This window comes from Bufo bufo, chromosome 7 (genome assembly GCF_905171765.1).
Source record: "Bufo bufo chromosome 7, aBufBuf1.1, whole genome shotgun sequence".
Lineage (NCBI taxonomy): Eukaryota > Metazoa > Chordata > Amphibia > Anura > Bufonidae > Bufo > Bufo bufo.
In genome coordinates, this window is record NC_053395.1 from 175,072,775 (window position 1) to 175,090,141 (window position 17,367).

The following is a 17,367-nucleotide window of genomic DNA, read 5'->3' on the forward strand; positions in this document are numbered from 1 at the left end:
TCCTGCATACATTTGTTGACACATTATATTATTATATTATTCTATAATTCTGATAATAATTTGTGTAAACATGTAAATGAACCCATTATAGGGTCTGTCGGGTGCCATTTGTTTCAGTTATCCGACAGTCCAGCACTTCTGTTGTTTTCGTTGCTGTGCTGCTCTAATGGAGCAGAACAAAGAAAATATTAAGCGCGGTGCACTTTCATGTTTGAAGAAAATAGCTGCCGCAACAACTGTTAGCTAATCAATGGGCACATATGGGCAAAATGTGCCAGAAATGTGCTTTAAAGTGTAACTGTCTTTTTTTTTTTTAACGTGTAGGTCAGGGATCTACAACCTTTGGCTCTCCAGCTGCTGTGAAACTACAACTCCCAGCATGTACACATACTTGGCTGTTCTTGTAACTCCTAAAGAAGGGAAAGGAGGATTCTGGGAGTTGTAGTTTCAGAACAGCTGGAGTGCCGAAGGTTGCTGATCCCTGGTGTAGGGGCAGTGATACTGACAATTTATGTAATATACTTGAATTACTGAAATTGTACATTTCTATTAGAAAAAAAAATCTTAAAGGGAACCTGTCACCAGTTTTATGGTGTCCTAACTAAGGGCAACATAAATAAGTGACTGATTCTCTTAGCAGAATGCTGGGTCACTTTCTTTTATTGACCCAGTCAATCTGCCAACATCTTGTATTGAAAAGCTCCAGCTCATAATGATGAGTCCTGAATATTCATGAGCTCCTGACTCTCCCCGCCTACCTGCTGCTGAGTGACAGTTTGTTTCCATATGAATCAGCAGCAGGTGGGCAGGGGAGTGGCTATAGCTCTGAATTAAATATACGCTGGACTCAATGACATCACGCTGGACTCAAATCAGCTCATTAGCATGCGGCACGTGGCATCTTTGTGTGTATATTATGAGGTAACCATCTGTCACACCAGTAAGTGAATACATCTAAGGCACTTTTTAGTAGTTAATGATTGTATATAATTAGTTCGATAATAATCAAATATCCACATGACAGGTTCCCTTTAAGCGGCCCATTTTGTGTCTGAGCAACACTCCCTGTCTTCTGTTTACTTAAAGGGTGTTTGTCACCTCTTTTTTACTAATATAACTAAGAGCACCGTACCACAGAAGATTGCAGGCACATTCCAAACATACCTGTGTGTACTATGTGTCTGTATTCCATGTCCAGGAAAAGCAGAGGGGGGGGGGAGGGGGGGCTGCATTAGCTGCTCATATCTTAGGATTGGTACCAGCTAGAAATATGGGCCTGACCAACCTTTCAAACTATACCAGAACCACAGCATTATACCCACTATATCAGAAGATATAGCCGTTAGAAATTGAGTCAGGAGTGAAAGCTGTTTTACTTTCACTTTCAGCTGGGCACTTGGGAGCTGTTTTCCAGCAGAATAAGGGCTTGTTCACACGATCGTGTGAAGCCTGTGTCCGTGCTGTGGACCGAAAAATTGCGGTCCGCTAAGCACGGGCCCCTGCTGTGTGGCAGCCGCATAGGGATTGCGCCCCCATTCACTTGAATGGGTCCGCCATCCCTCCGTTCCGCAAAAGGATAGAGCAAGCTCTATCGGGACGGAACCTCAGAAGGCACTCCGTAGTGCTTCCGTTCCGTGGTTCCGTTCCGCATGTCCGGATTTGATGCGGAATGGCCACGGAACGGGACCTGTGTATTGCGGATCCGCAAATGCGGTCCGCAATACGTGCACGGGCTTCACACGGTCATGTGAACGAGCCATAAAAGTGCTTTTCCTGGACATGGAATACAGACACATTGTTTGCAATCCTCTATGGCAGGGATGGCCAACCTGAGGCTCTCCAGATGTTGCAAAACTACAACTCCCAGCATGCCCAGACTGCCAACAGCTATCAGCCTACAGCAGGGCATGGTGGGAATTGTAGTTTTACAACAGCTGGAGAGCCTCAGGTTGGCCATGCCTGCTCTATGGGGTAGTGTTGTTAGTTATATTGGTGAAATTGAGGTGACAGACTCCCTTTAACTATGGACACCCGCTCCACACTGACTGCTGCTGCCCTCACTGCCTCTCTCTCTCTCTCTCTCTCTCTCTCTCTCTCTCTCTCTCTCTCTCTCTCTCTCTCTCTCTCTCTATCTATCTATATATATATATATATATATATATATATATATATATATATATCACACGTACTGTATGCTTAGGGCCATACCTTTATTTTTTATTTTTTATTAGACTACCCAAATAATTTTCCTTACTTTTGTTCTGTCATAAAGAAGCATACTGGTGAAGCGCCAGTGCCAGTTGTTAACATCACAGATGAATTTATACTGAAAAAGGGGGTTGGAAGCGTTGGATTCCAATACTAGGCCCAAGTGCAGATTCATCCATCAGACATCCCCCCTGTTGATGCATCTGGTGCCATACACTGGAGAAGAGACTGACACACTGTTTATGTGACGCACCAGTATTTTCTCCATGAATTTTAAATGCATAGAGTAAATGGGACATAAAAATCTTTATATACTCTGTGTACTGTAGGAGGAGTTCATAAATACAGGGGCTCAATACTGGGGGTTAGTGCTGAGCAAAATTTACTTCGTCACAAAGCGCATTTCTTTGTAAATAGTGGACGCAATGATGAGGAACGGAGATTGCACTGTCCCCACATCATTGAACCCCTCAGATGCCGTGTTCATCGCTTTGAGGGCTTTTATCCATTTGAGCGCGAAGAGGCTGCCGTGGCCATCTTGATCGAAGATCCCACATGAAATCTTGTGCCGGGCCTGATGACATCATCACGCTGGCCGGAGTAGTGATGTCATATGTCACCGCGCACGGGATCTTCAATCAAGATGGCTGCGGCGGCCTCTTCGCGCTCAAAGGATGAGGTGAATATGTTTTGTGGCAAATTGGCTTTGTGGCGAATCTAATTTTCCCAGAAATTCGGATCGAAGTCCAATTCGGATACTTTGATTCGCTCAACCCTATTGGCAGTATTACTTGAAAATCATTACGCAGCTAACTAACAGGAATTTCTAGTAATGGACTTGCACAGATATGTTTTGCAGATATCTTGAATCCATATATTACTAATATCTCACCTCTTCGTGTGTACCGGTCGTCCTGTTGTCATTGATTTCTAGGTGATAAAAACAACATGATATGTAACGCATGCTGACTCTTTTGACAGTATTTATGACAAATGACACAATTTACATATTTAGCATATTGATACATCAACCATCAGACAGGGAACTACGACCCGGCCACATTCACTGGTATAGGGCTGTTTTGTAGTTCCCTGCGCAGTAGCATTCCCAGAAAGAACCGCAGGGGAACAGCCGAGGAGACATCTGCCGAGGAGTCTCCGAGAGGTCGGACACCCACCGATTATGTAAATGGCATACCCCTTTAAGGAAACAAAGTATGCATTTTCAACCAGAAACGAACCTTCCGCTGAACATTTGAGAGAATTACACGCTGAAGTATAATATGAGCCTCCGAGGTAGGTATTGTGCATGACATCTGAACAGCAATCACAGACGCGGTTAGTCTTTCCTATTCTTTCGTGGCTCATTGTTTTACACAATGCAGAATAGTTACATCTCAGAGGCTTTTCATTCTACTTCTAAAAGTAAGATAAATACATTTCCCTAAAGAAATTTCTACTTGTGTAGAAGAACGTGCAAGGTGCAAACCCCACAAATAATAATTGCTGTAAACTGTGAAAAATAACGTACTACCAGCTATTAACTCTTTACTGCCTTGAGTTCATCCAGGGGATGTGGATTGTTAGCGGACACTTTCTGTTGTAAATTTCCCCACAGATAAAAATTGCAGGTGGACAAGTCTGGGGAACGTGGTGGCCATCAGTAATGGTCAGTTGGGCTGCCATCTTTAGTAAGGTAGACGCACCCGTCCAGCGATGCACAGGTAAGCCCTTACCCGTGCCGGGAGCCAGTCTGAAATCAAATGCAGTCACCGGGAGCAGGCAGTTCCAAGAACAGCCCGATGAAGCCTCCGGCGGCTGTTCTCGGAACTGCCTGCTCCCGGTGACCGCATTTGATTTCAGACCGGCTCCTCCCGGCACAGGTAAGGGCTTACCTGTGCATCTACCTTACTAAAGATGGCAGCCCGCATGTGTGACACTGCGAACTGACCATCACTGGTGGCCATAACCCCTCCTTGCCCACTGTTCATGAACCTGTGCCAGTGAGGTGCGGCACGTTGTCCCATCTTGTTGGAAAAAGCAGGACATTTCTTTTTCTCCAGCATCACAAGCAGTATCGGCCAACATAATCCGACCTGCCTAAAGATGCAGAGATGTGAATTGGGACCACTGTCAGCATCTTTTGTGACTTGTGGGTATTTAAAAAAAAACATCCACTGGCTCGTTCATCTTCTCATACCATCACTGGAGGCCAGCTCCTTCTTCATGGGTCACCCTGTAGTAGGAGGAGAGGCCCGTGTTGTAGATTTTGCATTGGGGCATAGGAGTTTCAAGTTTCCGTCTCCATATGAGGTTAGGCTATTTCCACACTAGCGTTCAGAGCTCCGGCAGGGAAAAGCTTACGTAGATGCCGACATAGAGGAACGATCCCTGCAGGACTTCAAAATGGCCAGCAACAGCGATTATCACTTACTGACATGTTGGTTTTGGGATTGGGTTTGTTGTACTGTATTTCAAAATGATCATTGCAAGGGTGACAGTCTGATATAATATTAGGATATCAGTAGTCACATTCATCATTACATTGTAGATATAAACACTCCATAGAGAACGCCGTCTGGATAAGGCCCTTTTCACAAGAGCGAGTTTTCCGCACAGGTGCAATGCGTGAGACGAACGCATTGCACCTGCACTGAATTCGGACCCATTAATTTCAATGGGTCTGTGTACATGTGCGTTGGTTTTCACGCGTCACTTGTGCGTTGTGTGAAAATCGCAGCATGTTCTATATTCTGCGTTTTCCACGCAACGCTGGCCCCATAAAAGTGAATGGGGCTGCGGGAAAAACGCATCGCATCCGCAAGCAAGTGTGGATGCGATGCGTTTTTCAGTGATGGTCGTTAAGAGATGTTTGTAAACATTCCGTTTTTTAGCACGCGCGTAAAAAACGCATCAATGCGCATTTTACCCGCGCATTTCACCCGCGCAAAAAAAAAACTGAACCACTGAATGCAATCGCAGACAAAACTGACTGAAGTTGCTTGCGAAATGGTGCAAGTTTTCCTGAACGCACCCGGACCTAATCCGTATCATTTGTGTGAAAGGGACCTAAGTCTGGCCATAAACAGCCGAATCCTCCATACACATGCACCCTCGGCTTGACCGAAAGGGGAGAGCTAAGTGTCGCTGCAATTTAGGACAAGTTAACCACTTCATTTCTTTCACATAAGTAAACTGCTTGCGACCCCCAGGAGCTGTCAGTTATGCCCATCTATTCTGACAATGTTGCAGACATATCCTAACCCCTAAACAGTGCAAATATGTATTGTATAATACCGATATATCAAATGTCACACTATAACTTCTGCAAATCCATGATTTCTATGCTTATTATGTCTCTCTCACCTTTTTTTTGTTATTAAATGTGGCTCCTGACTACTACTCGAAGGATGGAGACTTCTGCTATATAGTCGTTCCTATTATTTGTGATCATCCTTGTGCCATTCGGATTAGGAGCTACTCTGCTGGTTACTGGTTACTCATATTTTGTCTATGTCAATATGACAATGATCTTGATCTGAAAGATGTCCTTGTGTTTATTAGGATATAATATCGTCTATTCCAAATCCAGGCCGAGGTTTAATTATATGCAGTGCTGCTGGCAGGCCGCCACTTACCTGCCTAAATATACTATTCCCTGAAGAGCCGCTCTACAAAGTCAGAACAGAACAAGCATCCCAGAATAACATGACCTGAAAAAATCACTAAAATGTCAAACGTGTGTCACCTGTCAGCAAACAAACCTTGAATAAAGCAGGACAAACCCTACCAAAGCCAATTGTATTTCGGAAGATTATATGTTTTCATCACAGGATTACAGCACCAGCATCTCATCTACGGTGATGAAATACAGTGAGCTGATCAGACTGGATATGTCACGGTTATGTGACAGTGTACATCATGCCCTTTAGTTTGGTGCATTATGCCTCTGTTATAATACGGCATCTGCTGTGCATTATCCCATATAGTTTCTATGCTGTCATGTCACTGCATGAATTATCCCTGTACTGGGACATCGCTACGAGCATTATCCCTGTACTGGGACATCACTATATGCAGTACCCCTGTACTGTGATGTCACTACGAGCCTTATCCCTGTACTGTGATGTCACTACATGCAGTATCCCTGTACTGTGATGTCACTACATGCAGTATCCCTGTACTGTGATGTCACTACATGCAGTATCCCTGTACTGTGATGTCACTACATGCAGTATCCCTGTACTGTGATGTCACTACATGCAGTATCCCTGTACTGTGACGTCACTACATGCAGTATCCCTGTATTGTGACATCACTACATGCAGCATCCCTGTACTGTGACATCACTATATGCATTATCCCTGTACTGTGACATCACTATATGCATTATCTCTGTACTGTGACGTCACTACATGCAGTATCCCTGTACTGTGATGTCACTACATGTATTATTCTGGTACTGTGACATCACTGTGTACATTATCCCTGTATTGTGACATCACTACATGCAGTATCCCTGTACTGTGACATCACTATATGCAGTATCCCTGTACTGTGACATCAAAACATGCAGTATCCCTGTACTGTGACATCACTATATGCAGTATCCCTGTACTGTGACATCAATACATGCAGTATCCTTGTACTGGGACATCATTACATGCAATATCACTGCACTGTGACATCACTACATGCAGTACCCCTGTACTGTGATGTCACTACATGTATTATTCTGGTACTGTGACATCACTGTGTACATTATCCCTGTATTGTGACATCACTACATGCAGTATCCCTGTACTGTGACATCACTATATGCAGTATCCCTGTACTGTGACATCAAAACATGCAGTATCCCTGTACTGTGACATCACTATATGCAGTATCCCTGTACTGTGACATCAATACATGCAGTATCCTTGTACTGGGACATCATTACATGCAATATCACTGCACCCTGACATCACTATATGCATTATCCCCATACTGTGACATCACTACATGCATTATCTCTGTACTGTGACATCACTACATTCAATATCACTGCACTGTGACATCACTACATGCAGTACCCCTGTACTGTGACATCACTATATGCAGTATCCCTGTACTGTGACATCATTACATGCAGTATCCCTGTACTGTGACATCATTACATGCAGTATCCCTGTACTGTGACATCATTACATGCAGTATCCCTGTACTGTGACATCACTATATGCAGTATCCCTGTACTGTGACATCACTATATGCAGTATCCCTGTACTGTGACATCACTACATGCAGTATCACTGCACCCTGACATCCCTATATGCATTATCCCAATACTTTGAAATTGCTGTGTGGGTTATCCCCATACTGTGACATCACTACATGCATTATCTCTGTACTGTGACATCACTTCATGCATTATCTCTGTATTGTGACACAGGATCGTAATAACCATAAGCTTTTCATGTTCTGAGCTAGCTTCTGATGGTGGTCATAGCTGAGTGGGGCATTGTTACGCCCCTGCTAGGTATGTCAGGTTTTCTGCCTCTGAATTTAAAGCAGTTGTCTGACAACTTGTCTTACTTTAAAACTAGACGAGTGCAATGTACAGGTGAACTGTTTAGAGCCTTTAACTTGCTGTAAAATGACCTTTCTTATGTTTTTGTGGCTTGAAGAGGACCTGTCCCCTGTCCTGACATGTCAGGTTTAGTAACTACTTGCATTTCCCATGTAAGAACAATTCTGGAGCCTCTATTCTTATGACTATTCTTAGGTTGTGCCATTCCTGTATTATTCCTGCTAGAAGTTCACAAATAAATTGCCAGCAGTCTGCAGTAAAGGTACTGCTGGGTGTTACCAGTAGTGGGTGTGTCTGACTCTGTCCAATCAGTGCTCCTGGTGTCAGACTATGTAGGGACACACCTCCAACAGGTAACACCCATCTGTCTCTTTACTGCAAGCTGCTAACAATTCATTCCTAACCTTCTAGTAGAAAAAACTGAGGAATGGCACAACACAAAGTAATAAGAATAGATGCTTCAGAATTGTTATTACACGGGGAATGCATGTGGTTACTACAACCGACATGTCAGGAGAAGGGGCAGCTGCTCTCTAAGTGTCATCAACCACAGGCCCCAGGAATACTTGTGTGTGCCTCTCCTTCATTAGTCCTCCCCCAGCTTCCACATCACCCCCTCTGCAGTCTCCATCCCTTCTGCTGCCTGGAATATGGCATACACATAATAGTCCCTGCAGAATTGTCCACCTACCCACTTCAGTACGATCTATCAAATATGAAAGAGGATCCAGTCACTTTTACTCACTGCCAGTTGTGTACCTACCATAAAGGCAGATTGTGCAACTGCTATGGATCCCGGGGGGAGGGGTGAAGCTCAGTGCATAGACATTCTCCAGTTTGATTGATTTCAATAGTAACTATATAAATGCACTAAGTGCCCCCTAGTGGTGGCTGCAGGCAGACAGCTTTATAATAAACTGAAGGAAAGCAGATTTATGAATGTATTTATGTCACTTGTCTGCTGTGAATATAGAGAAATATGGTGTTCAGAATGAATGCCAAATCTCTGAAGCACCTGTTCTACTATTTCTTATATGGAAGTCGAATAAGGTGAGTGAGGTACCGTATTCTGGCTCCCATAAACCTTTTATATTTATGTCTATGGACCTGTGTGAGGACTCAGTTGTTTTGCAGGGGGTGTGTATTTTTCACTGATACTACTTTGGGGTGTGCATGACTTTTTGATCACCTTTTATTCAATTTTTTTTAGGAGGTGAAGCGATTTAGATTTTTTTTTTTCTCCCGTTACGCTGTTCACCGTACAGAATAAATATTTTTTTATTTTAATAGTCTGGGTGTTTTGGGACATGACAATACCAATGACCCTTATTTTTGTATTGCTTATTTATTTTTATTTTAAAATGGGGAAGGGGGGAGGATTTTTTTTTTTTTTTACTTTATTTATTTTATTTTTTTACACTTTTTACACTTTTAAGGCTACTTTCACACTTGTGTTCGGAGCGGATCCGTCTGGTGTCTGCACGGACGGATCTGCTCCTATAATGCAGACGTTTGGATCCGTTCAGAACGGAATCGTCTGCATTATAGTTCAGAAAAAAAGTTAGTCAGACGGATCCGTCCTGACTTTGCATTGAAAGTCAATGGGGGACGGATCCGTTTGAAATTGCACCATATTGTGTCAACTTCAAACGGATCCGTCCCCATTGACTTACATTGTAAGTCTGGACGGATCCGTTTGGCTCCGCGCGGCCAGGCGGACACCCGAACGCTGCAAGCTGCGTTCGGGTGTCCGCCTGCTGAGCGGAACGGAGGCCAAACGGTGCCAGACTGAGGCATTCTGAGCGGATCCGCATCCACTCAGAATGCATTGGGGCTGTACGGATCCGTTCGGGGCGCTTGTGAGAGCCTTCAAACGGAACTCACAAGCGGAACCCCGAACGCAAGTGTGAAAGTAGCCTTACTCTTTAACATGTGATCGTCTGATCGTTTCTCCCATAGATTGCAATGATTTAATTGCAGCCTACAGGAGATTCACTGTATTCCTATGAAGCCCTGCCACAGCCAGGGCTTGATAGGAAAGTTGCTGAGAGAGGCATGGGGGAGCACAATGCCGCGGTTCCAATTTTACATGGCATCTTAGGGCCGATCACAAACTCTGAAGATGTTTCTGAAGAAGAGGATAAGTAGAACGTTCTTATCATCATCTACAATGAGTGTTTAGAAGGAAAGTTTTATACAAGGCATGTGTCATGTAAGGCCATATGGAGGTTGCTTTATGGCGGGGGGGGGGGGGTCACAAACTTAATGCCATTCTGTGCTGCCGCCAACTATCTGGTCAGATATGCGTTTCTGTCTCTGGTGGCTGTTCATATGTTTCCATGTCAGACAGTAGAAGAACGTAGTGCAGAAGCAGGGAGATGGGATCAGTAGTAATGGTGCATTGTGTGGCCAACTCTGGGACCCCATATAGTGGCAGAATGGGGGTCTCTTGATCCTGTGTGGCATTCCAGACTGAACTAGATAAAGTGGTGAAGTAGCCATGCATGTGCGGCTATCTTCATTGTAGTTTATAGGAGAACTCAAACACACATAATCTACAATGGAAAGCACCATATGCAAACATGGCCTCCTCCTTTCTGGAGTGTGAATAGATAAAGTGACCCCTTATCTGGAAACAAGTGAAACCACCAGCACCTGTCATTGGTATGGAATATACTTACGATATATGATACATTTTTCAGTTGGTAATAACATTTTATTGAGGACCTGACAACGTAACCTCTGGATGGTGCATCCCTGATCATAACTATATAGAAATAGAATCAGAACTTTTAGTTTGTTTCAGCTTCGGTAATGCTGAATGTGTAGTGGAGGTCCATTTTTTTTTTACTCGCAACTGAAAAATTAGATTTGGGTGAATAATGTTAAAAATATCCAAATACTTCTCCCTTCATCTTCCCTACCAACTTACTTTGAAAACCAAGCTACAATAGTTACAGGCCAGGACTTTGAAAAAAGTTATAAACTCCACGAAATCCAGCATGTGAACATACCCTTATATTGTAAATGGCATCATGTTTTATTACTTGCAACAATTTCAGTGGCATTGAATAGTTGTGACAACATTATTTTAAGCAATTCTGGTGGACCAGATTCCTATTAAAGGAGCTTTTTTTTTTTTTTTTATACCAAACTTACCTTCGATCCTGTGCTGCTGCTCGGTTATCTCCCTGGCCTGCAGGGATGGTGCTCCATATACTACCACAGCCAATCAGTGGCCTCCGCAATCTTGTGCTGTACACCACTGAGGCCAGTGATTGGCTGCAGCAGTAAACAGAATGTTGCAGTCAAACAATGTGCACCGACTACACCCAGGAACATAAGAGAGCGGCAGCACTGGATTGGAGCGGAGCAATATTTTACCAGGCTCCCTATCACTTTGGTAAAATAAAATTAAAACTAAGAGAGCTACTTTAATCTAAAGTAAGTCACCTCCATAGATATAAATGTTACTGCTCCAGCTGCTATATCAGAAAAGGACTTTTACAGGACTTTCAAACTACCGCTACCCTACAGTGGCAATATTTGGAGGCTGTAGTCTGAGACTGTGTTCATGCCTGTAATTAGAAGGTAAATGGTGCCAGCTGTCCACTACCATCCACTGGCTGTACTATGAAAATTAAATACTAAATATCGTTCTTCTGTAGCAGTCAACACAATTGATAAGACCTCCTATATAGATAGGTAATCCACTGTCATTTCACAGCTGCTGTGAGGGGAATATGTTATCCACAAAGTGAGCCTCTTTATGATAGTAGGTGTGGAACTAAGACAACAGTGTGACAGCTCTATTGTTCTTTTGATAGGCCTACATAAAGATTACCACAGCAGAGTATTGCACTTATCTGTGTGATGTTCTAATTATGTGTCACGGATGGTGTACAGGAAACAAGATGATACAAATAACAAATGATGACTCACTGGATCCACAACTAAAGAACATAAAGGGAGACCCCTGCAATCGACCTGCCGCTCTCCCTTAATGCTCAGCCTATGCGACCACTCTAAAGGTGAATGGGCGCATATCCACGTACCTCGGCTATCTTAACCTGAAGGCCCTACAATAGTGAGGGGACACGACCACCGGCTCCCTACACAGACACGGAGGGAGTCAGGGTCCCCTGGATCCAGACAACAGAAAATAATAAATACAAAACAGCACTTATCTGAAGACGACTGTGAACTGAGAACTGGGAGCTGGGAGCTGAAGTCAGCATGCACACTCATTCCAGGAAGTAGTATCAGCCACACCCAACTACCTTATGGGGGAGAATATAAAGGGAGGTAATGAGTCTGACTGCATGACAGCTGAGATAGCCTAACGAGGTGAGGAACAGAAACCAAAACAAAGAAACTCAAGGGGGAGGATCTGAACGGCTCCTGTCAGAGCCTCTCAGCTGTCTGCTTGTGACAGTACCCCTCCCTCTAGGAGTGGACTCCGGACACTCAGGGCCCACCTTCTCAGGATGGACCTATGGAAAGCCCTGATGAGGCGAGAGGCCTTAATGTCCGTCACTGGGAGCCACATCCTCTCCTCAGGACCATAACCCTCCCAATGAACGAGGTACTGGAGGGAACCACGGACAAGACGAGAATCCACAATCTTAGAGACCTGAAATTCAAGATTCCCATCAACCATAATCGGAGGAGGAGGCAAAGGAGAAGGTACAATAGGTTGAACATAAGGTTTCAATAAGGACTTATGGAAAACATTATGGATCTTCCAAGTCTGAGGAAGATCAAGACGGTAGGCAACAGGATTGATGACAGACAGGATCTTGTAAGGCCCAATAAACCTAGGACCCAACTTCCAGGAGGGAACCTTCAATTTGATATTCTTGGTAGACAGCCACACCAAATCACCAACATTCAGGTCCGGACCAGGCATACGTCTCTTATCCGCCACACGCTTATATCTCTCACTCATATTCTTTAGATTATCCTGAATATTTTGCCAAATAGATGACAAAGACGAGGAGAATCTGTCCTCATCAGGCAAACCAGAAGAGCCCTCTCCAGAGAAAGTCCCAAACTGCGGATGAAACCCATATGCACCAAAAAATGGTGACTTATCAGAGGACTCCTGACGACGGTTATTTAAAGCAAACTCAGCAAGGGACAAAAACGAACACCAATCCTCCTGATTCTCCGCCACAAAACAGCGCAGATATGTCTCCAGATTCTGATTGACACGCTCTGTCTGGCCATTCGACTGCGGATGGAAAGCAGAAGAGAATGACAAGCGAACCCCCAAGCGAGAACAGAAAGCCTTCCAGAATCTGGAAACAAACTGCGTGCCCCTATCAGAGACTATGTCAGAAGGAATCCCATGCAATTTGACAATGTGGTCAACAAATGCCTGCGCCAGCGTCTTAGCATTGGGCAAACCGGGAAAAGGGATAAAGTGCACCATTTTGCTAAAACGGTCCACCACCACCAGAATCACAGACTTCCCCGAGGAACGAGGCAAGTCCGTTATGAAGTCCATGGACAGATGTGTCCAAGGACGGGAAGGAATGGGCAAAGGAAGGAGAGGACCTAATGGCCGTGAGTGAGGGACCTTGGCACGAGCGCAAGTCTCGCAAGCTGCCACAAAACCCTCAACTGACTTACGAAGCGCAGGCCACCAGAATCTCCGAGCAATGAGATCCAGTGTGGCTCTTGTCCCCGGGTGCCCAGCAAGGACCGTATCATGGTGTTCTTTAAAAATCTTGTGTCTCAAAGCGAGAGGCACAAACAACCTCCCAGGAGGACAAAGATCAGGAGCTTCTGACTGGGCTGCCTGCACCTCTGCCTCCAAATCAGGAAAAAGAGCAGAGACCACCACACCTTCAGCTAAAATGGGACCCGGGTCTTCAAAATTCCCACCTCCCGGGAAACAACGTGACAGGGCATCTGCCTTCACATTCTTAACCCCAGGGCGGAACGTAACAACAAAATTAAACCTTGAAAAGAACAAAGACCATCTGGCCTGTCTCGGGTTCAGACGCTTGGCTGACTCCAAGTAGGCCAGATTTTTATGGTCAGTAAACACGGTAATAGGGTGTCTGGCTCCCTCTAGCCAATGGCGCCATTCCTCAAAAGCCAACTTGATGGCCAACAATTCCCTATCTCCCACATCATAATTTCTCTCTGCGGAGGAGAGCTTCTTTGAGAAAAAGGCACACGGTTGCCATTTGGCAGGAGAGGAACCCTGAGACAAGACCGCCCCCACCCCCACCTCAGAAGCATCAACCTCAACTATGAAGGGTAAGGAAACATCAGGTTGTACTAGGATGGGAGCGGAAGCAAAACTCTCCTTGATATCAGAAAAGGCCTTACGCGCCTCTACCGACCAGGAAGAAAAATCTACCCCCTTTCTGGTCATATCCGTGAGTGGTTTAACAACAGAGGAATAATTCAAAATAAATTTCCTGTAATAATTAGCAAAGCCCAAAAAACGCATCAGCGCCTTCTGATTCTCAGGAAGCTCCCACTCAAGCACAGCGCGGACCTTCTCGGGGTCCATGCGAAAACCAGAAGCGGAGACAAGAAACCCCAGAAATTGGATCTCTGGAACCGCAAACACACATTTTTCCAGTTTCGCGTATAATTTATTCTCCCGCAGGATGAGTAAGACCTGACATAAGTGTTCCTTATGAGTTTTGAAATCAGGAGAAAAAATCAAAATGTCATCCAAATACACTAATACAAATTTTCCCATTAAATGATAAAAAATGCTGTTGACGAAATGCTGAAAAACGGCTGGGGCATTCATCAAACCAAAAGGCATAACTAAATTCTCAAAATGGCCCTCAGGGGTATTGAAAGCCGTCTTCCATTCGTCTCCTTCTCTGACCCTAACCAGGTTGTATGCCCCTCTTAGGTCTAATTTGGAAAAGACTTTCGCCCCAACAACCTGGTTAAACAAATCTGGGATTAAAGGAAGCGGATACGGATCACGAATAGTGATACTGTTCAGCTCCCTGAAATCCAGACAAGGTCTTAAAGAACCATCTTTTTTCTTAACAAAGAAAAAACCAGCGGCAACAGGTGACTTTGAGGGTCGTATGTGTCCTTTTCTCAGACTCTCAGAGATATAAGCACGCATCGCGACCCTCTCAGGTTGGGAAAGATTGTATAAACGAGATTTAGGCAGCTTGGCACCTGGGATGAGATCAATAGGGCAATCATACTCCCTGTGCGGAGGCAAATCCTGAACTCCACTCTCAGAGAAAACATCCAAAAATTCAGAGAGGAAAGGTGGTACAGTTTTAGTAGAAACCTCAGAAATAGATGTTATGAGGCAATTCTCTCTGCAAAAGTCACTCCAACCATTTATTTGCCTCGCTGGCCAATCAATGGTGGGGTTATGTTTAGAGAGCCAGGGTAGCCCCAACACTAGAGGAGTAGGCAAACCGCTAAGGACGAAACATGACACATCCTCAACATGAGTATCATTCACAATTAAACGAATATTGTGAACTATGCCCTTTAATGATTTCTGAGAAAGTGGAGCTGAATCAATAGAAAAAACAGGAATATTTTTTCGCAAAGTGCAAACCTGGAAACCATGAGTTATTGCAAATTGGTTATCAATGAGGTTGACAGCTGCTCCACTATCCACAAAAATCTCACAAAAAATGCTCTTGCTCTCTAGCGCCACCCTAGCAGGCAGGACAAAACTGGAACTACAAGCAAAAGACAATTCTTCAATTTCCGCCTCAACCCTGCCAATAGTAACAGACGGAATATTCTTAAAAGATTTCCTCCTTTTTGTCTCTTTGTTACTCCCAGAAAACTGCCTGAATCTCCTAGAGGGACAAACATTTGCCAGATGATTTATACCTCCACAACAAAAGCAAACACTCCCCTGCGGGCTGAATCCTCTATTGTCAGAGGCAATCAACCCCAGCTGCATGGGCTCCTGCTCAGAAGGGGCTGACAGCGACTGAGACCCCTGTGCACAGAATGACACCGGTGCACTGTCCCGGGACTGAGCATGACAAGAAGGAGAAATCTCTCCTCTTTCTCTAAGACGCCTGTCAATACGAACAGCCTGAGACATAGCAGAATTCAAGGAGGTAGGTCTTTCATGAAAGGCAAATGCATCTTTCAATCCCTCAGAAAGACCATAGCAAAATTGACTTCGGAGTGCAGCATCATTCCAACCCGTATCTGCTGCCCATCTCCGAAATTCTGAGCAGTATATCTCTGCGGATTGTTTACCCTGGCATAACAGACGTAGTCTAGACTCAGCCAGAGCAATACGATCCGGATCATCATATATCTGACCCAGGGCTGAAAAGAATTCATCCACTGAACGGAGGGGTTGTGCCCCCTCCGGCAGGGAAAAGGCCCAGGACTGAGCATTACCCCTGAGCAGCGATATAATGATCCCCACCCTCCGTTCTTCATCACCGGAAGAATGGGGAAGAAGGCGAAAATGGAGTTTGCAAGCCTCTCTAAAACGTACAAAATTCTCACTACCCCCGGAAAACGTATCCGGGAGCGAAATCTTAGGCTCAGCACAAACTCCATGAACGCAAGCTGAACCGGTCACTTGAAACTGAGAAAAAGTCTTACGGAGATCAGCTACCTCCAATGAAAGACCCTGGAAGCGTTCAGCCAAAAGTGAAACCGGATCCATGCTTGAGACGGTTTTGGTGGCTGATAATGTCACGGATGGTGTACAGGAAACAAGATGATACAAATAACAAATGATGACTCACTGGATCCACAACTAAAGAACATAAAGGGAGACCCCTGCAATCGACCTGCCGCTCTCCCTTAATGCTCAGCCTATGCGACCACTCTAAAGGTGAATGGGCGCATATCCACGTACCTCGGCTATCTTAACCTGAAGGCCCTACAATAGTGAGGGGACACGACCACCGGCTCCCTACACAGACACGGAGGGAGTCAGGGTCCCCTGGATCCAGACAACAGAAAATAATAAATACAAAACAGCACTTATCTGAAGACGACTGTGAACTGAGAACTGGGAGCTGGGAGCTGAAGTCAGCATGCACACTCATTCCAGGAAGTAGTATCAGCCACACCCAACTACCTTATGGGGGAGAATATAAAGGGAGGTAATGAGTCTGACTGCATGACAGCTGAGATAGCCTAACGAGGTGAGGAACAGAAACCAAAACAAAGAAACTCAAGGGGGAGGATCTGAACGGCTCCTGTCAGAGCCTCTCAGCTGTCTGCTTGTGACATTATGTCACTACAGGGGGTTCCCTCTGGTCACTGTGAATGGTCTGACTGAAATTGTTAATAAAGAAGGTTTGCCATGCTAAAAGTATAAAAAATAAATTAAAGAGCCTGACAGGGAGTAGAATGCATGGAGTGACTTAAAGGGGTTCTCTCAGTACATGACAACCTCTTTCTAACAAACCTAGAACCAGCCCTGTACCTCACATGGATCCAGAGATCTCACCATTCATTGCTCTGCTAGATTTATATCAAGCTGAAAGCTCAATGGGAGTGTCTATTCTGCTGCAGCTCAGGGGGCGTGTCTCAGCTCTACCTATCACAGCTCAGGAGGCAGTTGAAGGATGAAAGGAGCATGTGTGACCTTC

General features: G+C 44.7%; 1 protein-coding gene across 1 annotated transcript in view; it reads right to left on the reverse strand.

Moving 5' to 3' along the window:
• The window catches only part of PPP1R1C (protein phosphatase 1 regulatory inhibitor subunit 1C), a 51,987-nt gene that overhangs the window by 18,131 nt on the left and 16,489 nt on the right, over positions 1-17,367 (reverse strand). The window contains exon 3 of the mRNA XM_040440832.1: positions 3,101-3,138. Coding sequence (XP_040296766.1) covers positions 3,101-3,138 — 38 coding nt within the window. The remainder of the gene's footprint in view (positions 1-3,100; positions 3,139-17,367) is intronic.